At 47.8% G+C, this 21,737-nt stretch overlaps 1 protein-coding gene across 1 annotated transcript in view; it reads right to left on the bottom strand.

The window, feature by feature from the left end:
• The window catches only part of LOC307204602 (maestro heat-like repeat-containing protein family member 7), a 371,363-nt gene that overhangs the window by 13,405 nt on the left and 336,221 nt on the right, over nucleotides 1-21,737 (bottom strand). Inside the window, exons 2-6 of the mRNA XM_079956203.1 lie at nucleotides 21,545-21,640; nucleotides 20,667-20,771; nucleotides 6,256-6,391; nucleotides 5,248-5,303; nucleotides 4,032-4,181 (exon numbers count right to left, since the gene is read on the bottom strand). Coding sequence (XP_079812329.1) covers nucleotides 4,032-4,181; nucleotides 5,248-5,303; nucleotides 6,256-6,391; nucleotides 20,667-20,771; nucleotides 21,545-21,604 — 507 coding nt within the window. The 5' untranslated portion in view covers nucleotides 21,605-21,640. The remainder of the gene's footprint in view (nucleotides 1-4,031; nucleotides 4,182-5,247; nucleotides 5,304-6,255; nucleotides 6,392-20,666; nucleotides 20,772-21,544; nucleotides 21,641-21,737) is intronic.

Below are 21,737 nucleotides of genomic sequence, written 5' to 3'. Positions count from 1 at the left end.
CTCTGTGAGCTGGGACCTGGAGGCAGCTCTGACAGATGCCAAATCAATTTTTTTTTTTTTAAAAAAAAAAAGTCCAATTCTCCTACTTCACTGTACTCACAGGTAGTTACTTTAATGTCCGATTGTCCACAGGAAAAAGTCAGCGCTTTCCGGCAACGGCTATGTGGCTTCGTTCCATGGAAAAAGCAGTTGATTCGGACTTTCGGATTAGCGCCATCGGCAAATGGCGGAATTCCTCTGACTCAGAGGAATCCGCTCCGCAAAAATCGGGTCTTGCCACCGCAGCGAAGGCGGAGACCCTCTAAAAACCCCAGGCGGTGGAAGCCTGGGGACGTGGGATTTGGCGGACACCAGGAGCACCCCCCTACTCACAGGGAAACCCCTTTTCGGGGGCTCCAAAAGTGACGTGGGGAGAGTGGCGCAGTGTTTCGAATCAACCGCTATTTTCGCGGAGTGAAGCCGCACAGCCATTGCCGGAGAGCGCTGACTTTTTCCTGTGGATAATTGGATTTCAAACAACAACCCGTGAGTAAAACGGAAATTGGACTCTTAAAATATTTGCAAATTTGGTATCGATCGGGGAAGGTCCAAACAGGAAGTCCACCTCCCCTTTCTGTAAATAAGCTAAAGCAAAGAACCTGTCAACTAAGGTCATGGAGAGTTTTATGTAAAGGACTTTAATTCTACTGATTGAGACTATTAGAAATTTTTTTGGGAAGCAGGGGAGCCTGCAGGAGAAGAATAAAAATTGAGATTTGATGTGCCACCCCCCTGGACCCAGGAGTGGTCCGTGAGAGCCCGGTGATGCTGAATAGATCAATTTGACAGCTGTCAAGCTAGCTGTCAAGATACAAAAGAGGACTTTGTTTCTATTGTCTATATTTGCTACAAGTTTATATATACAATGAAGGTATGACTGTTACAATTTAACTTATGGGACCTTTGGGTCTGTGCTGAAAGGAGTGAAAAGGAATTTAAATTCCTCTAGAGGGAGCTTTGGGATATTGCTTTAAGGAACAGCTGAGAAACTGTTTTTTGACCTTGGATTGTTTAAGAATGGTGCTCGGGAAGGAAACTCAGCTTGAATTGAACAGGACATTCTTTCTCTTGGGAAAGCTGCAAGGTCAGATAAATGTTTTGACTTCGAATGTTATAACTTTGGAGACAAGAGTGGACACTAGTAAAGAGCTTGATAAGATCTCGGCACAGGAAATTTATTCAACTGAACAAACAGGAAATTCTGAAAAGGAAAATCATGTTGCGACTGAAGTGAAGAAAGGGGGAGCCGTCACCCTACAGATGCAAAAGACGAGTTATAATTTGAGGCCTGACATGACGGCAACAAGGAGAAGTAAATTTTCGAAGATGGAAACCTGGCCTGAATTGGAAAATGAAAGATGGAGAGATCTCCTTATGTGGAGACCAGATGACCTTTGGATTACAAAATGACCCAGGTGGAGATTGGAGTTTTCGGGACCTTTGGATTTGAAAGGAGTGTGAAACAGGACTTGGAACATCTTATAGGCCCTATTTTCAGCCATGGAGGTTTGGCAGGAAGGAATGTGGATGCTGCTGGGTTGGAGCTCCCCCGAGAATTGGCTTTTAATATTAAAGACTATCAAAAAGACTGGCAGAGGGGTCATGAAACTGATTTAAGAGCCTCAGACTTAAGATCTCCGGGTTGATGGTTTTTGGGATTGATGGACCTATGCTGGGGACTGAAACCGGGAGGGGAGTTGGTGGAATGGAAATTGGGAACTCAAAGTGCATATAATACAATGTTTTTTTGTTTTTTGTTTTTAATGAAAGTTGGGAAATTTGTGGAATGGAATCTTTTTTTACCTTAGGGAAACGTTTTAAGAATAAGTATAGATATATTGGTTTGGATGAGAGTTAAGATTGGAAAGTAAAAGTGGTTTTTTTAAAAAATGGTAAAATTAAGGATTCGAAAGATGGTTGAAAAAGAAAATTATGCGGTTTTGGCAGGAATAACGTAAAGATTTAGTAAAAATGAATTAATGAAACAAGGTTGGAAGGATTTGCTGAATTAACAATTTGAATTAGAATACAAAAATGGGAGGTGTGAGGAGGTCAAGGAAATAAGTTAAGAAAGGTAAATATGTAAAGGTTTGATTTGTTCCTTTTTTATCTTTTGTGTATTTTTCTCCTTTTTCTTTTCTTTTCTTTTTCTTTTTTCTCTTTTACTATTTTTTTGTAACCTGTAAACTTTGAATAAATATTTTTTTAAAAAAAAAAAAGAAAAAAGAAAAAGCAGTTGATTCGAAGCACCGCGCTGCTCACCCCACGTCGCTCCGGATCCCCAAAATTGGGTTTCCCCACGGGTAGGGGAGGCGCAAAAGGTGCCCGCCGAATCCCACGTTCACAGGCTTCAGCGCCTGTGATTTTTAATTGGTCTCCGCCTTTGCCGTGGTGGCCAGACCCAAATTCCCAAGAGGCAAATTCCTCCCGATCAGAGGAATTCCGCCATTACAGATGGCACTAACCCGGAAGTCCAAAAGAGTATAGTTTTCTCTGCCATCTGCGGAGTTGTGTTGGGGGAATCCAGATTGGGAGGGTTTGGAATAGGTAGGTTAGTTTTGGGAGGGTGATCATTTTGATCATAGCAAAGTTTTATTAATTGACCTCAGTGTTGTCCATATTGTGTTTCCTTTGCACTGAAATGAACAGGGTGGAATAATGTAATTAAAATACTGCCAAAGCAGACAGCGAGATGAAAAACAGGGTGGTTGATTTTTGGAAGCCGAACTGCAGCAGGATGGAAACAGAGGCGCGAGCCACAAACATGGAAATTGAAGAAGAAGAAGAAGAGTTTGGATTTGATATCCCGCTTTATCACTACCCAAAGGAGTCTCAAAGCGGCTAACATTCTCCTTTCCCTTCCTCCCCCACAACAAAACAAAAAATTCCTTCCAGTAGCACCTTAAAGACCAACTAAGTTAGTTCTAGGTATGAGCTTTCGTGTGCATGCACACTTCTTCAGATACACTGAAACAGAAGTCACCAGACCCTTCTATATAGTGAGAAGGTGGGGAGGGGTATTACTCAGAAGGTGGTGGGAATGAGTGATTGGCAGATAGCTGTGATGAGCCTGTTGACGACTCTTAACGACTGCAATAGGTCTTACAGGAAAAAGCAGGAAAGAGACTGGAAAGAGAAGCTGCTGAATTGCAACTTATTAACAAACCTAAAACCATGGAGAGACCTGGTCTGAACAAAGACATTGGATTCTTATCTCATTATACATGACAAAGCCATTTTTAAAACAAAATTAAAAAATTCCTTCCAGTAGCACCTTAAAGACCAAGTTAGTTCTAGGTATGAGCTTTCGTGTGCATGCACACTTCTTCATACCTAGAACTAACTTAGTTGGTCTTTAAGGTGCTACTGGAAGGAATTTTTTTATTTTGTTTTGACTATGGCAGACCAACACGGCTACCTATCTATAACTAAAAGCCATTTTTCACCTTCTCACCCCTTGCTTTTTCCTGTAAGACCTATTGCAGTCGTTAAGAGTCGTCAACAGGCTCATCACAGCTATCTGCCAATCACCCAATCCCACCACCCTTCTGAGTAATACCCCTCCCCACCTTCTCACTATATAGAAGGGTCTGGTGACTTCTATTTCAGTGTATCTGAAGAAGTGTGCATGCACACGAAAGCTCATACCTAGAACTAACTTAGTTGGTCTTTAAGGTGCTACTGGAAGGAATTTTTTGTTTTGACTATGGCAGACCAACACGGCTACCTATCTGTAACTCCCCCACAACAAACACTCTGCGAGGTGAGTGGGGCTGAGAGACTTCAAAGAAGTGTAACTGGCCCAAGGTCACCCAGCAGCTGCATGTGGAGGAGCGGACACGAACCCGGTTCCCCAGATTACGAGTCTACCGCTCTTAACCACTACACCACACTGGCTCTTCTTACTTCCCAGAAACAAGCTAATTCTAAGTCCGAAGAGAATGTTTGATTTAGAGGAAACCTGCTCCCCCTGCCTCCATTTTGAGCCTTACGTCCTCCATTTCCATGCCGCATTCCTCAAGGAAGGACCTCAGGAGCTTTCCTGCAGCCTGAGAGACGGCTCTGTCTTCCACTGTCAGGTTGTCAATCGCCTTCAACACGACTTCGTTGATCTGGCTGGGCGTGAGGTGCTCCCCAAAAGCCTGGCACAAAGAAGAAAGAAGAGGGAGTTTTCTTCTGCTCCACACTCTGACCACGTTTCAGTAGTCCAAGGGTGCCTTCACAAACCAAGTGAAAGACATCTCCACTCTGCCTTGAGAGGGTTGAACTAAGTGACCCCCACGTCCCTTCCAACTCTACAATTTGGTGATTCTATTTATGTGTTTATTTAAGTAGCTGAAAGATTTTACAACAAACGAAACTAAAAGTCAGGTGACGCCTTGCTATTTTCGATCCATATCTTAAATTGGTTATGACATTGGAACATGAAGAGGTTCAATCTAAAATCAGACTAGAAAATTTTAAAAAAAAAATTCCTCCAGGAACAGAGAGGGTGAATAATAGTGGCTATCCGTTATATAACCAATGCCAAACAGACTGGGTGGGAACCTGCCGGCTGTGTGTTTAGTTCTTAATATACAACAAAAACACCCACCACAAGGTTGGCATAGTCCATTGGCTTGGCAGTGCCTTGTGAAAGATGCATTGAATGAGTCAACTTTTCCTATTCTTTTTCCGCCCTGAGGAGCCCAAGGTGGCAATGCATGGTTCTCTCTCCTCCCCGTTTTAGTCTCATGAGGTAGGTTAGACTGAGAGACTGTGACTGACTCGTGAGTGGGGATCTGAACCCTAGGTCTCCCAGCACCTGGTAGAATTTCAATAAGTAGAATTCTGCATGCAGTTTAGGCTACCGGGCACTTGTCTTTGAGCAATTTATTCTAATACAATGCATTTCTGAATGTTATTTACACTAATAGCTCACGCATGGATTTTTTACACACTGTTTGGCATTGCGAAATTCAAGGACATGTGAATTTCAAAGGCGGGTTGTGTTTCAGTTCTCCTGATGTTTCTGAAAGCCTTGATTTGATAGCTTTGGCTTCCAGTGTGAACTGCTCTGAATCTCTCCCTCATCCCTAGAAGGCGTGGGCTGCCTGAGGGCAGGCTGAAGTTGGTGGGGCAGGGCCCCATTGGCCCGAGTGAGCAAATCTTTGCTAACTGGGAGTGGCTGTGGTCTTAGCAATAAAGAGTACAAAAGGCCACCCCTACCTTGGCCACTTTTGCGATGTTGTAGTGGAAGAGGGAGGGCCCAGGGATGAAGAAGTCTTCTCGGACCCATCTAACCATGTTGCCTTTCTTATTTTTATTCCTCCTCTTCTCCAGTTCCTTACCTAAGCAGGGTCGGGTTTTGGAATATGCATGCAAAAGAACCCAGCATTAGTGCTCCCTGCTCAAAACCTCCAGTTTTCCCGCTGGGACCAACAAAAACAATTATTGGTTTCACCTCAAAAATTATAATTCAGAATTGGAAAAAAGGTTCAGAAGGGGGCAACCAAAAGGACTGGGGTGCTTGTGGAGCAAATGCTAGTTGCAGCATTTGGGGGGCGGTTCCGTTTAGAAAAACGGCGAGGAAGCGGAGACACAATGTATGGCTTGGAGAAAGTGGAGAGAGAAAGCTTTCTCTCTTGCCCTCATAACATGAGAACAACTGGACCTCCAATGAAACTGAAGTTTCAGGATGGTCCTTCTTCTTGCAATGCACAGCTAAACTCTGGAACTCCCTGCCACAGGAGGCACTGATGGCCATGGACCAAGATGGCTTTCAAAGAAGATGAGGCAAATTCATGGAAGAGAAGGCTACCCATGGCTATTAGCCAGGATGGCTATGCTCTGCCTCCATGGTCAGAGGCAGCAAAGTACAGGAGCAGAAAGAGCTTGAATTCTGCTTGCTGGATTCCCACAAGCATCTGATCAACCCCTGTGGGAACAGGATGCTGGACTGGGCTGGGCCACTGGTCAGGTCCAGAAGGCTTTTCTGATGAACATCAGCAGTGAATTCCTCCCCCAAGACTGCCCTCTCATCTCTGGCCAACGGGGTGTTGGCGTTAGGCCAGTGCTAGCACAATTCTGGCCCTCCTGAACTCCCTGATCAACCCCAGCAGCAGCCAGCATGGGCAACACTCAGGGATGATGGGAGTTGGAGCAGCCTCTGGAGGGCTACAGATCTCCCACCCTGCGGCTTACAAGAAACAAGCCATTTCCCAGCATCCCCCTCACCCATTTTGGCTATCATGATGTAATGGAGATGGTACAAGGCCTCCGCTGACTGCAGGCCAATCTCCTTCACGTTGTCTGCGAGGTGAAGGGACAAGAGCGCCACCAGCTGTCCAAGAAGGGGGAAATCCTGGGATACCTAAGAAGTGGAGAGAGAGAGATGCACAGTCAGCCCTCGTCCCACAGAGCCCAGCAAGAGAAAACCGTCTGGCATGCTTTCAGAAGAAGAAGAAGAAGAGTTTGGATTTGATTTATTTATTTTTTAATGGATTTTTATTAAGATTTTAAAGGTTAGAAAAAAAAGATAAACAAATATCAATTTAAACAAAAAAAAATAAAAAACAGACAATTAAAAAAAAACAAATCAAACCTTTACATAACTTTCTTTCCTTTACTTATTTCCTTGACTTCCTCACACCTCCCTTTTTTGTATTCTAGTTCAATTAGATATTTCAGCAAATCCTTTCCATCTTTGTTTTTATCCTAAAAATTTATCTTAATATACTATAATTTACATTCTCTTCTTTCACCAATTAACAATCCATTTTTACTTAGACCTTTATATCATTTCTGCTAAAACCACATAACTTCATTCCAACATCCTTCTAACATTCCTTAATTTTACAATGTTTCTGTAGATAAACTTTAAATTTCTTCCAATCTTCTTCCACCAACTCTTCTTCTTGGTCTCGGATTCTGCCAGTCATTTCTGCCAGTTCCATATAGTCCATCACCTTCATCTGCCATTCTTCCCGGGTGGGTAGACCTTGTGTCTTCCAATATTTTGCAATGAGTATTCTTGCTGCTGTTGTGGCATACATAAAGAAAGTTCTATCCTTCTTTGACACCAATTGGCCGACCATGCCCAGGAGAAAGGCCTCTGGTTTCTTCTGAAAGGTATACTTAAATACCTTTTTCATTTCATTATAGATCATCTCCCAGAAAGTCTTAATCCTTGGGCATGTCCACCAAAGGTGAAAAAATGTACCCTCAGTCTCTTTACATTTCCAACATTTATTATCGGACAAATGATAAATTTTTGCAAGCTTGACTGGTGTCATGTACCACCTGTAAATCATTTTCATTAAGTTTTCTCTTAGGGCATTACATGCCGTGAATTTCATGCCTGTGGTCCATAACTGTTCCCAGTCAGCCATCATAATGTTATGTCCAACATCTTGTGCCCATTTAATCATAGCAGATTTCACCATTTCATCCTGAGTATTCCATTTCAACAGCAAGTTATACATTCTTGACAAATTCTTAGTTTTTGGATCTAACAGTTCTGTCAGGGGTTCAGGAGCAGAGGCACAGGGAAGAGAGGAGATGGAGAGCGAAGGGGAAGAATCCAAGGGGAGCGTAGGAGAAGAGGACAGTGGACCGAGGGATTCCATGAGCCTCTCCAGCGAATCGGAAGATTCACAGAAGGGGGCGCCAGTGGCCAGGGGTAGGGGGTTCCCAAGGGGAACGTCCCAGGAGCAAGGGGGCAGCAGGGACTCCCAGAGCAGTAGTTGGAAATCAGGACCAGCTTCCCCACCAGAGCAGAGTGGGGGGGAAGAGTCCCAAGGATCAGGGCCAGTGCATTCCCCACCAGGGAGAGAAGATAAGGCAGGGCTGACCACACCTCCATCGGAGAGTCAGACAACGGAGGGGAGGTCAGATCCGGCCAGTATCCCGGAAGAGGGAAGCAGTGACAGAAGTAGTGTAACGGTCAGGAGGAAGGTCACTGGGTTGGCGCGAGAGGCAAGTTCAAATGTACAGGAGCGCGGGACAGCAGAGAATGAGGATTGGGAACCGGGTCCTAAAGCCCGCCGGAGGGAGGGGGAGGAGCTAAGCGACTCAGCGTCGGAAGAGTCCAGAAAGGGCAATGCCCCAGCGGGCAGGAGGACCCAGAGGAGGAGAGAGCAGCGTAAAAGGTGGAGCCGGGCTAGGATCTTAAACTGGTGTCATAGGGGAGGAGACTCAGACGGTACTTCGCCGGTCTAGGCTTTAAGACGTAGAGCTGCGCGCTGCGGCTTTGAAATGGAAACTAAACCTCAATAAAGACTTTTGTACATAACGACAGCCTGGTGTTGGTCCTCTGTGAGCTGGGACCTAGAGGCAGCTCTGACAAGTTTTGTTTCCAATTTTGATTTTTCCACCAGAAAGCCAATTTTCTTATCCAAATTGTAAGCCTCCATATCAGAGCTGCCTCTAGGTCCCAGCTCACAGAGGACCAACGCTAGGCTGGTCTGGCTCCCGGTAGCCCCTGTTTAGTCAACATTTCCAACCTGACTTGCAGATCTTTGCAGACATCAGCCGCTTCCTCTTCTCTCCGCCTGGACGCTAGTATTTCTGCGTTGAGTTGTGTCACTGCGTTTTGCAGGGTTGCTATTCGTTCTTCGGTAGTCATCTTGTGCTGCTTTCGTGAGCTCGCGAAGTACCAATCTTCGCCCCTCGCTGCGTCCCCTCACGTTGCGAGGTTTTTAAGGGAGACGGGACTTACTGTCAGAGCTGCCTCTAGGTCCCAGCTCACAGAGGACCAACGCCAGGCTGTCATTATGTACAAAAGTCTTTATTGAGGTTTAGTTTCCATTTCAAAGCCGCAGCGCGCAGCTCTACGTCTTAAAGCCTAGACCGGCGAAGTCCCGTCTGAGTCTCCGCCCCTTCCACACCAGTTTAAGACTCTCGCTTTGCTCCACCTCTTCCTAAGTTCCTTTCTCCTCTGGGCCCTCCTGCCCGCTAGGGTTTCATCCTTTCTGGACTCCTTTGATGCTGACCCCCCTGATTCTTCCCCCTCCTTCCGGTGGGCTTTAGGACCTGGTTCCCTATCCGGGCTACCTTCTGTGCCGCTCACCTGTACATTTGAACTTGGCGCGCGCGCCCAGCCGGCAACTTTCCTCTTGACCGTTCCCTCGCTCTCTGATGGAGGCGTGGCCAACCCTGACTCATCTTCTCTCGCTGGTGGTGAATATGTGGGCTCTGATACCTGGGACTCCTCCCCCCCACTACGCTCTGGTGGGGAAGCTGGTCCTGATTTCCAACTGCTGCTCTGGGAGTCCCCGCTGGCCCCTTGCTTCTGGGGTGTCCCCCTTGGGTCCCCCCTTGCCCTGGCCATCGGCGCCCCCTTCTGTGAATCTTCCGATTCGCTGGAGAGGCTCATGGAATCTCTCGGGCTGCTGTCATCTTCTCCTACGCTGCCCTCGGATTGCTCCCCCTCGCTCTCCATCTCCTCCCCTCCCTGCGCTCCCGCTGAGTCCCTGACAGCTACTAATGTGGTAATCTTGGAAATAAAAGTAGGTTTTGGCAAAGAAGTGGACAAGAACCAAGCACAGGAACCTCTTTCAACTGAACAAATTGAAAAATTTGAAAAGGAGAATCTTGTTGTGAGCAAAGTGAGGAAAGGGGGAGCCGTAACCCTACAGAGGCAAATAGTGGATTACTACTTGAGGCCCTACATGATGACAGCTAGGAGAAGTAAATATTTGGAGATGGAAGCCTGGTTTGGCCTGGAAGATGAAAGATGGAGAGATCACCCTATGTGGAGATCAAATGACCTTTGGAATATAAATCCGAGCCAGGTGGAGATTGGAAGATTGGAGCTTTGGGGGCCTTTGGATTTGAAAAGAGTGTGAAACAAGATTTGGAATACTTTATAGGCCCTACTTTTAACTATGGAAGTTTGGCAGGAAGTAATATGATGACTGTTGGATTGGGGCTTCCCCAAGATCTGATTTTCAACATTAAAGACTATCAAAAAGACTGGCAGAGGGGACAGGAGAGAGACTTAAGAGCCTCGGATTTAAGATCTCCGGGCTGATGGTTTTCCGAGATTAATGGAACTATTGAAGGGCCGAAACTGGGGAGGGGATTTGGTGAAAGAAAATTGGGAATCTAAAGTATATATAATATAAATTTGTTTTTTTTTAATGAGAGATGGGAAAATCGCGGAATTGAATTTTTTCTTTGACCTTAGGGGAAATGTCTTAAGAATAAGTACAGATATATAAGTTTTAATGGGAAATAAGATTAAACAAAGTTAAAGTGGATGATAACTTGGTGAAGGAAAGAATGGAAAATTACAGTATATTAAGATAAGATATGAGGATAAAATTAAGATCAAGGATGTGTTGAAATATTTATATCAATTAAAATATAAAGAGGGGAAGTATAGTATGTTAAGATAAACTATTAGGATAAAAACAAGGTTGGAAGGATTTGCTAGAATATCTAACAGAATTAGAATACAAAAATGGGAGGCATGAGGAAGTCAAGGAAATAAGTGATTGCAACTAAGCGAGTTAAAGGTTTGATTTGCTTTTTTACTTTTTTTTCTTTTTACCTTTGTTTTTTATCTTTCTTTTTTCTGTATTTTGATATATGTATTGTTTTTTTTTCTTATTTTCTTTTTTGACTGTATTTTTTCTTATTTTTTTGTAACCTTTAAAATCTTAATAAAAATTTATTAAAAAAAAATAACGGCATGATTAATGGGCGAGTTGGATAGAAGGGAGGCTTGTGCCATAAGCACTCCTATTTCCAGAAACAATGAGGAACGCCATATGCAAACTTGTGTTGATACGACTGCATTTAAAGCTGCAAAGCGTTGTTGGTTCTGCAATAAGCAGGGACATTTTGCAAAGGACTGCAGATCCAAAAGAAAGCAAAGTACTCCCAAGTCTGTTTCTGTTCGTCAGTCACAGTCATCAGCCCAGCAGCCGACATTGTACCGTAAAGACAGAAACGAGCCGCGAGCTTTTCATGCTCGGACTACAGATCGTAAAAGAATTAAAGGTGCCAAGTGGAAGTCTTTTATTGTGGACTCAGGAGCATCTCAGCACATTTGCAACAATCGAAGCTTGTTTATTTCTTTCGAAGAGGATATTGGTAATGTACATTTAGCCAATTCACAAGTCTTGCAGTCGCTTGGCAGGGGTACTATTAAACTTGACTCTTTAAACATTACGATAGCGAACTGCATTTACTGCCCGTCAGTGGACAATTTATTGTCAGTAAGAAGCTCTGCTCATCAAGGCATAACTGTGCGTTTCTTAAAGTCAATGTGTGAGTGTCAGGGACTCAGCGGGAGCGCAGGGAGGAGAAGAGATGGAGAGCGAGGGGGAGCAATCCGAGGGCAGCGTAGGAGAATATGACAGCAGCCCGAGAGATTCCATGAGCCTCTCCAGCGAATCGGAAGATTCACAGAAGGGGGCGCCGATGGGCAGGGCAAGGGGCGAGCCAAGGGGGACACCCCAGAAGCAAGGGGCCAGCGGGGACTCCCAGAGCAGCAGTTGGAAATCAGGGCCAGCTTCCCCACCAGAGCGCAGTGGGAGGGAGGAGTTCCAGGTGTCAGAGCCCACACATGCACCACCAGCGAGAGAAGATGAGTCAGGGTTGACCACGCCTCCATCGGAGAGCGAGTTAACGGTCAAGAGGAAAGTTGCAGGCTGGGCGCGCGCGCCAAGTTCAAAGGTACAGGCGAGCGGCACAGAAGGTAGCCCAGATAGGGAACCAGGTCCTAAAGCCCGCCGGAAGGAGGGGCAAGAATCGTCAGGGTCAGCGTCAGAGGAGTCCAGGAAAGATGAGACCCGAGCGGGCAGGAGGGCCCAGAGGAGAAAGGAACTTAGGAAGAGGTGGAGCAAGGCGAGGGTCTTAAACTGGTGTGGAAGGGGAGGAGACTCAGATGGGACTTCGCCGGTCTAAGGTCGGGACGTAGAGCTGCACGCTGCGGCTTTAAAATGGAAACTGAATCTCAATAAAGACTTTTGCACATAACTACAGCCTAGCGTTGGTCCTCTGTGAGCTGGGACCTGGAGGCAGCTCTGACAGTAAGTCCCGTCTCACTCTCAAAGAACCTCGCAACGTGAGAGGACGCAGCGAGGGGCGAAGATTGGTGCTTCGCGAGCTCACAAAAGCAGCACAAGATGACTACAGAAGAACGACTGGCAGCTTTGCAAGATGCCGTGGTACAACTTAACGCAGAAATACGAGCGGCAAGGAGGAGAGAAGAGGAATCAGATGCTGTCTGCAAGGATCTGCAAAACAGGTTGGAAATGTTGACTAAACAGGGGCCACCGGGAGCCAAATCAGAAGGGATCGGGCTCGGGAAGAGAGGGGGGAGCCTGGTGTCGCATTTCGATGGGAGTCTGCAGCAATATCCTAACTTCAGAGCAGACGTAGTTTTTGCGCTAAAGTTGCTGGAGAAGGACTTTAGAGATGAGCAGGAGAAAGTAGGCTTCATACTAACACATCTCCATGGAGAAGCTAAAGCGTGGTTGCGCAATCTGTGGAGAGATAATGATCCAGCCCTCCAAAACGCAAAAGCCTTCATTAAGGCAATGGACGATTGTTTTTTTATCGGAGATAGATGTGGATGTCGCTAGAAAAGAGATTCACGGTTTGAAACAAGGCAGAGCCACTGTAAGGCAATATCATTCCCGCTTTTCTGCATTGGTCAACGCGCTGGGATGGGAAAAAGACTCAGCATCCGTCAGGGACCTGTTCTGGGAGGGGCTGAACGGGGCTGTGAAAGACGAAATCGCAAGGGGGGAGAGGCCACGGAGCACTCAAGAAGTGGTCCAGAAGGCGCTGACGATTGGTGTGCGGCTAGAAGAACGTCCCTGGAGCAAAGATGAAGGGCGTTGGGGACGCACGCCAGCAAGGGCACCTCCTTTCTTCCCCAGAGACTCAGCGCGTGCTCAATCCACGCCTCCACTGGGAGGGGGAGAGGAGCCGATGGAGATAGGTGGTGCCAAGGCTCAGTCAGCGACCAGAGCCCTCACACCAGGAGCAGCCAAGATGAAGCCTCCTAGAGGGAACAGGAAGTGTTACATCTGCGAAAGTGCTCAGCATATGGCAAAAGAGTGCCCCCAGAGGCTCCGCAAGCACAATGCAGCCTCAGCAAAAGTAACAGAAGCAGCTCAGCAGAGGGAAACGCAGCAGGGAAACGACGAAGTCTGGCTGGAAGCAGAGCCGCTGGGGCCCAGCCAGACGAATCAGTGAAGCAGTCCCCAGGAATCTTACAGCCCACAGACCCCCTCCCACCCAAACCAGTGGTGCAGCTTACCGCAACACTCCAGCTTCCCAATGGGCTCACCATGGAAGTCCCTATTACCATTGACTCTGGTAGCAATGCAGACTTTATAGGAGTGGATTTCATCAAGCAACATAGCATAGCGCTCCTGCCTGCCGCGATGCCCCTGAAAGTAGTGACAGTCGATGGAAGAGAATTGCTGGGGGGACAGGTGGTACAGCAAACGCCGCCAATGGTGATGCGCATTGGAAATCACCGCGAAGTCATCAGCTTCAACGTCACCCACCTGTCAGACACGCCCATAGTGTTGGGCATGAGCTGGTTGGACAGGCACAGCCCGGCATTGGCATGGTACCAGCGTAAATTGACCTTCTGCTCCTCCTACTGCGCAGAACATTGCATCATGACTGACCAGGAGGACGAGGGGCAAGAGGATGACCCACAGCTACAACTGGGCATGCTGCAAGCGGTACCCGACAAGTACAAGGCGTTTTTGGAGGTCTTCTGCGAGAAGGAAGCGGACAAGCTGCCTCCCCACAGACCCTACGACTGCAAGAATGACCTCCTGCCGGGGGCAACGCTGCCGACCGGAAAACTGTACTCCATGTCTGAAGACGAACTGCAAGAGCTCAGGGAGTTCATAGATCACAATTTGAAGTGGGGATTCATCCGAGAATCTAAAGCAGTGGGGGGCAGTCCTGTGTTCTTTGTGAAGAAAAAAGACACGCCCCAAAAGAGGCTGGTAGTTGATTTCAGAATTTTAAACTCGAAAACCAAGCCCACGGCTTTCCCGATGCCCAAGATCGACGACTTGCTCGCGACGGTGATGAAGGGACGCATCTTCACCAAGCTGGATCTACGAGGGGCGTACAATCTTATACGCATGCGGGAGGGCGACGAGTGGAAGACGGCCATGTTCACGCCCTTGGGCACCTATGAGTATAGGGTTATGCCCTTCGGTTTACAAAATGGCTCCCACTGCTTCCAAGCCTTCATGCATCACGTGTTAGCGGGGCTCCTCTACAAGAAGTGCGTCTGCTTCCTGGACGACATTCTGATCTTCTCGGAATCGCAGGAGGCTCACGAGAGAGATGTCAAGGAAGTCCTGCAAAGACTACGGGAGCACAGGCTTTACGCCAAACTGGAGAAATGCCAGTTCGACATGACGGAGGTGGATTTCCTGGGCTACAAGCTGTCCGACAAGGGAATCGCCATGGACAGCGCCAAGGTACGATCAGTACTGGACTGGAAGAGCCCGCGCAATCGGAAGGAGGTCCAGAGGTTTGTCGGCTTTGCTAACTTTTATCGCAAGTTCATCAAGGGTTTCGCTATGCAGACAGCGGCCATCACGGACACCCTCAGCTCCAAGAAGAAGAAGTTCATCTGGACGGAGCAGGCGGAGCAGTCTTTTCAGAAACTCAAGCGTCTTTTCGCTTCCGAGGAACAACTGCTGCATGTGAACCCCAGCAAACCCATGAGGGTGGAGACGGATGCCTCCGACAGAGCCATGGGGGCAGTCCTGTTGCAGCAAGACCCGCAAGGGGATTGGAGGCCGTGTGCTTTCTACTCCAGGAATCTCAGCAAGTCGGAGCAGAACTACACCATCTGGGACAGAGAGTTGCTGGCCATTCATGCAGCATTCAAGGCGTGGCGGCACTTCCTCATCGGAGCCAAACACACGGTGCAAGTTCGCACGGGCCATAAGAACCTGGAGTACTGGCGCACGGCGCGGTTCCTGAACCAGAGACATATCCGCTGGGCGGAGTTCTTTGCGGATTTCGACTTCAGGATAGAATATATCCCCGGAGACAACAACATCATGGCTGATGCGCTATCCAGGAAGCCGCAGTATCTGGAGGAATCAGCACCGGTAGCGGCCAAACACATTTTCGCACCCAAGGCGTGGGCATGCGCTTCAGCCACCGTAGACCTGGAAGCGATACGACGCGAGCTGCGAACAGATTCCTTCGCGCGATCCAAGATGGAGGAGGTGCGCGGCGGCACGGCGAAGGACGACGAGTTCCAGATACGCGACGGACTGCTCCTCCGCAAGGGGGCCATCTACGTACCGGGAGATGAACTCCGCGCGACAGTACTGCAACAGCTACACGACGCACCCAGCGCCGGACATTTCGGCAAGGAAAAGACGGTGGAATTAGTAGCCAGAGACTTTTGGTGGCCCAAGATGCGGGGAGAGGTCGCGGATTACGTCACGAGGTGCGACACATGCCAAAGGGCCAAACCAGTACACAGACCGCCGGCGGGACTGTTAGAACCGCTACAGACCCCGTCCCAACCGTGGGAGAGGGTGGCCTTGGACTTTGTCACTGACCTGCCCAGCTCGAGGGGCAAAACAGCAGTACTCGTGGTAGTCGACATGTTCACCAAGATGGCGCACTTCATTCCTTGCGCGAAGGTGGCCACAGCGGAACAGACAGCCAAGCTGTTCATAGACCACGGTCTATCCTGTCCGACCGGGGGCGCCAGTTCATCTCGAGTTTCTGGCGGAAGCTGATGGGAATCCTGAACGTCAAGGTCAACCTAGCGTCGGCAAGACACCCGCAGACCAACGGACAAGCGGAGAGGGTCAACGCCATCATGCAGCAGTACCTGAGATGCTACGCTAACCAGCAGCCCTCGACCTGGGTGGACTACCTGCCCCTGGCCGAGTTTGCCTACAACAACACACAACACATGTCCACGGGGGTGACACCTTTTTCGCCAACAACGGGCGACATCCCAGGACCTTCCCGGGCTTAGAGAAAGAGGGGGAGGGGGAGCCGCAGGGAGCAGAGGCATTGGCAGAGGAGTTACAGGAGGTCCATGAACAGCTCCGTAGACAGTTAGACCTAGCAAAACACGCATACAAGGTGCAAGCAGACAAACACAGAAGAGTGGGGGAGGACATACAGGTAGGGGACTGGGTCTGGTTAGCGGCCCAGGCAGTGCCGACCAGATCCTTAGCTAAGAAGAAGCTAGGACACAAGCAGCTGGGCCCTTACCTAGTCGAGGCACAGATCAACCCAGTGGCTTTCCATTTGACACTACCGGAGGGTTCCAGAATGCACCCGGTCTTTCATAGATCGGTGCTAACGCCCTACAAGGCACCTCACAGGTTTCAGGAGCCAGGGACGGCTCCCAGTCCGCTTAGTGACGCACCCAGGACAGGGGGGTCGCCGAGGGCGGGGCCACTCAACGAGGTGACGGAGATTTTGGACTCGAGATGGGGGGAAGAGGGGGTCGAATATCTCATCACAAGGGAAGGTGCCCCGGCCAGCGCCAACAGCTGGGTGCTGTACTATGCGGTGGAGGAGCACTACCTCAAAGACGAGTTCCACGCACTCTTCCCACACAGGCCCATGCCGGAGGATTATTTTGACGAATATCTTTTCACCCCCACACTCTCAGCCAGTACGTTTCAGGGGTTCTCCTCGGCTGAGGAGACGGTTCCAGAGACTACCTCGCCGGAGGGGTCGGTCTCAGACTTGGGTGCGGAACGCTCTTATTGGTGGGACACTCAACCCGAGGAGGAGTGGCGCAGGGGACTGCTCAGAGGGTCCTGGCACGCAGACTCCCCAGAGGAAATGGGGGAAGAAGGGGGCATGGACGGGTTGGGGGAGGATCCTGGGTTCGAGCACGCCGGCAACGAGATGGAAGCGGAGGAGAGTGACGTCGATGTACCCGTCACGGACTGGCAGCATGCCAGGGGGAAAGACCGGTATCCGGCATGCACCCCCACAGCATTGGAGCACCCGGAACCCACGCCAGAAGAGAGGGAGGGGGGAAGGGGGGGCTTCGAGGGGGATGGATGTCAGGGACTCAGCGGGAGCGCAGGGAGGAGAAGAGATGGAGAGCGAGGGGGAGCAATCCGAGGGCAGCGTAGGAGAATATGACAGCAGCCCGAGAGATTCCATGAGCCTCTCCAGCGAATCGGAAGATTCACAGAAGGGGGCGCCGATGGGCAGGGCAAGGGGCGAGCCAAGGGGGACACCCCAGAAGCAAGGGGCCAGCGGGGACTCCCAGAGCAGCAGTTGGAAATCAGGACCAGCTTCCCCACCAGAGCGCAGTGGGGGGAGGAGTTCCAGGTGTCAGAGCCCACATATGCACCACCAGCGAGAGAAGATGAGTCAGGGTTGACCACGCCTCCATCGGAGAGCGAGTTAACGGTCAAGAGGAAAGTTGCAGGCTGGGCGCGCGCGCCAAGTTCAAAGGTACAGGCGAGCGGCACAGAAGGTAGCCCAGATAGGGAACCAGGTCCTAAAGCCCGCCGGAAGGAGGGGCAAGAATCGTCAGGGTCAGCGTCAGAGGAGTCCAGGAAAGATGAGACCCTAGCGGGCAGGAGGGCCCAGAGGAGAAAGGAACTTAGGAAGAGGTGGAGCAAGGCGAGGGTCTTAAACTGGTGTGGAAGGGGAGGAGACTCAGACGGGACTTCGCCGGTCTAAGGTCGGGACGTAGAGCTGCACGCTGCGGCTTTAAAATGGAAACTGAATCTCAATAAAGACTTTTGTACATAACTACAGCCTAGCGTTGGTCCTCTGTGAGCTGGGACCTGGAGGCAGCTCTGACAGTGAGTTTTTCAATGGGAACAAACGTCTATTGTATGCCCGGGACTCTGATTATATAGACTGTATTTTCACACCTACTCCCAATCGCCTATAAATTGCAGAGCAGCACAGTCAAGCCAGGGGTTGAGGAGTGTAAGGCCACATTCCGGGTGTGTCCATGAAGCACACAGAATTCTGGGACACCTGAATTTTGCTGATGTAATTAAGACAAAGAATATTGTTAATGGCCTAAACTTAAAACCATGTAAATTCTTTATGCAATGTCTATCCTGTTGCAAGAATAAGATTAAGGTTGCACGCAAGCATGTACATTGTGATTTAGTTGGGCCACTCCCACCATCATTAGGAGGTTCTAAGTACTGTTTTACCCTGATAGACCAGTATAGTAGATATTGTTGGACTTATGCAATAGCTGAGAAGTCCCAAGCATTTGAGAAGTACAGAGCTTTTTGCAACTGGGTAAAAATGCATTTTAACAAACCAATTAAGTATCTGTTTTCTGACCGGGGCGGGGAATTTTTTTCTGAGGCACAGGGGCCTACTCACGAGTTATCTTGCCCCTGAAGTCCCTGGCAAAATGGGCTTGTTGAAGTTGTGCAGCATGACCTGCAGGCAGGGGTTAAAACTTATCTGTACGATACTAATCCGCCCAAAGTCTTTTGGGCTGAAGCGCTCAATGCCTTTTGTTACGTTAGAAATCGCAGTTATCATTCTGGTTTAGATGTCACCCCCTATGAGAAGCTGTTTAAAAAACGCCCTAATCTGAAATACCTACGCATTTGGGATTCAGATGTAATTATGCATTATCCCGCTAAGCAGAAATTGGGTGAGTGTAGTGTTCTGAGAAAATTAATGGGCTACCAGAAGGGGGTGTACAGAATTTACATACCAGCAACTGGCAAATTTCATATTACCAGAAGCATGATAGAAACTGTAAATTGGAATGGCGTTGCTGTTTTCCAAGATACTAACGGTATAAATGATACTGAGGAAGAAGAGGAAGAAGCAGCAGCAGCAGCAGGAAATGGTCTTCTGAATTAATGGAACAAGACAAAAAGCCTGTTGAATCTGATAATTTGTTTGATGATTTAAAGTCACAGGCACCCGAGGGGAGGTTAGATTCTCTTGAGTTTTCTGACCGTGATCTTAGCCTACAGGCACCTCTTCAGTCTGACAATGATGATTTACAACCTGAAACTAGTAGTTTACTTAGTCCCATTAAGTCTGAGGAGTCTGACTCTCCTTCCGGACTGAGACGTTCAGACAGAAAGAGACAGAAGCCACAATGTTTTGCAGATGAGCTTTTAAATACTGTGTATGCCAATAAGGCGGTTTTTGAGCCAAAAAGCTACAATGATGTTCAGAATTTACCTAAGCACCAAGTAAATTGGTATAAAGCTATCAACTCTGAGATAGCTTCTTTAAAAGAGCATAACACCTGGTCTCTTGTACCACAAACCCCAGATATGAGACTTATTGATTCAAAATGGGTTTAAGAAAATGCAAATGGGAAGGAAACGCCTATGGTATGTGGTTTCACCTTTACAGGTGAAGATAAGCCATTTCCTAACAAAACTTTGTATCGTTCTGCTATAGGCAAGCTAAATTTCATTCAAAGAATCTCAAGACCAGATATAACTTATGCTTTTCACTTTCTGGCAAAATTTGTGGAAAAGCCCACTACGCAATGTTTCTCTGCTCTTAAGAGAGTGGTAATGTACCTTAAACATACCAAACATTATAGGTTGCAGTTTACATCATGTATTGACAAAGGTTTTGAAATTTTCTGCGATGCATCTCATGCAGTGGAACAAAATAATTGCAGGGGTGTGTCTGGTATGGTGTTTTGTTATAAAGGTTGTCCATTTGAATGGAAGTCCCAGACACAAACCATTATTTGTCTCTCCACAACAGAGAGTGAATTATGTGCATGCGTTCAGGCCACTCGTGATGTGGAATGGTATCTGCAAGTATTTGCAGACCTACAGATGAAAGTAACACTACTAGTAAGAGTTTACCTTGATTCCCAGAGCGGACTCGCTATCCTGTTTTCAGAGACCAATACGCAGCGCACTAGAGTCTTAAGGTTACGTTTACAGTTAGTAAAGAAACTAATTGCTGATGAAATGATTGTATTTCAATATGTTCCAGGTGACAATCAAATTGCAGACATTTTTACTAAAGCACTTCCAAAGGTTACACATGAAAGACATATACAAAATATGCTTTATGTTTTTGTTCCACAATGATGAACCGCAGGGGAAATGTTGAATGGTTTCTTTAAATGTAAAGGTTCATCATTGTTCCACCAGTTGTGTATGTCTTTAAGGGGCCAGAGCAAAATAACGAGACCCAGCTTTACAGCTGTGAAACATAGCAGGTGCTGAGTTGTATTGATTAAACTGTGTCAGCATTTGGGTATAGTATATAAGGAGCAGCACCTAGCTTTCCCATTACCCTGGGGGATGGGTTGGTGGTTGGGTCTGGTTTGTTGTTGGTGTATTTAGTGTATAAGGAGTTTTTGTTTTTGTTATTAAAATCTTGTTTAAGTTATTTTTGAGTCCCTTTTTATGCATTGTCTCCCCAGCAAGCTCTCTGCAGTGCTACTATACTGCAAAAAGCTAACACTGGCACCTCTCAGGTGGGCACTATTGCCATTATAAGAGAACAAGGGTGGTGAGTTCATGGTGAGTCCTGGCACCTCTTTTTCTAGAAAAATAGCACTGGCTGGCACCTTCCCCTGGAATGGCCATGCCATACAGCTTTCATCTAGTTCACACCTGAACTTTCCAATGCAATATGATTTGAAATTGCAGCGTTAAGCCTTGGTCACTCACATCAAAGTCCAAATGCTCGGAGACATATTTCAGGAGTACGTTGGTGGTCTTGACTGCTCTTTGCCTCTCACTGATTTTTGTGGAGTCAATCCAGCCATTTGTGTGCTGCGGGAGAGAAATCATCGTCATCACATGGAAGGACAACCCTTAATCCAGGTTTGCAAATTCACAAAGCTTCATAGAGGGGACAAATTGCAAAAGGGGGTTGTTTTGTAAAGGAGAAAGTTTGCTGCAATTTGTTTATTATTATTATTATTATTATTATTATTATTATTATTATTAATAATAATACCCACCTTTTTCCCAGACAGGGACTCGAGGCAGCTTAGTAGAATTAGATATTAATTGGCTCTTGGGTTGCTTTTGTTTTATTATGCATTTTCTGTTCTGATTTTGTATTTTTATGTTGTGAACCGCCCTGCGACCTGTCATTGGTGTGTTTGTGTGTGTGATAATTACAACAATACAACATACACCTCACCACAGCCATAGCAATGGAATGCAGGAAGCATCCTTAGACCAAGCCCAGCCATTGATCCACAGGTAATGAGGGCTGGCAGTTGGCCCTTTGGCCTTTCAGACAGAGAGCCTTTTCCCAGCCCCACTGGAGATGCTGAGTACTGAACCTGGGACCTTGGGCATGCAAGACAGATGCTCTGCCCCGAGCCACGGCCCTTCCCCATATGCCATCAGCAGAGGACATATCTTGTGTGCCTTGCACAAGCATTGCTAGCAGAACAGAGGCCCACTTGACCATCAGCACCCACAACCAGCGAGTTGACCACAGATGCCCCCCGTGCAATCATTTCAAGAGGGTCTGTCCTCCGGCATGGGAGCTGCTGCTCCCCCCTGCTCTGACACCTTGGGGACTCCCTTACCACTAATATCTTCTGCAGCGTCTCCAGAGAGGGGGCCTCCGACAGCAAGCTGGTGAGCATGTTGAGCCAGATGTAGATCGTCTCTTGATAACAGTCCTGGAAGGAGAGAAGCAAAAGCAGTTAGAAGCTGAAGACCCCCATGGAAATCCCATATGCTCTGGAGCCTTCTAGTCCAAATTCGTAACAAAGCTTA

This window comes from Podarcis cretensis, assembly GCF_951804945.1.
Source record: "Podarcis cretensis genome assembly, chromosome: 15".
Lineage (NCBI taxonomy): Eukaryota > Metazoa > Chordata > Lepidosauria > Squamata > Lacertidae > Podarcis > Podarcis cretensis.
This window is presented reverse-complemented; position numbering and strand designations above follow the sequence as displayed.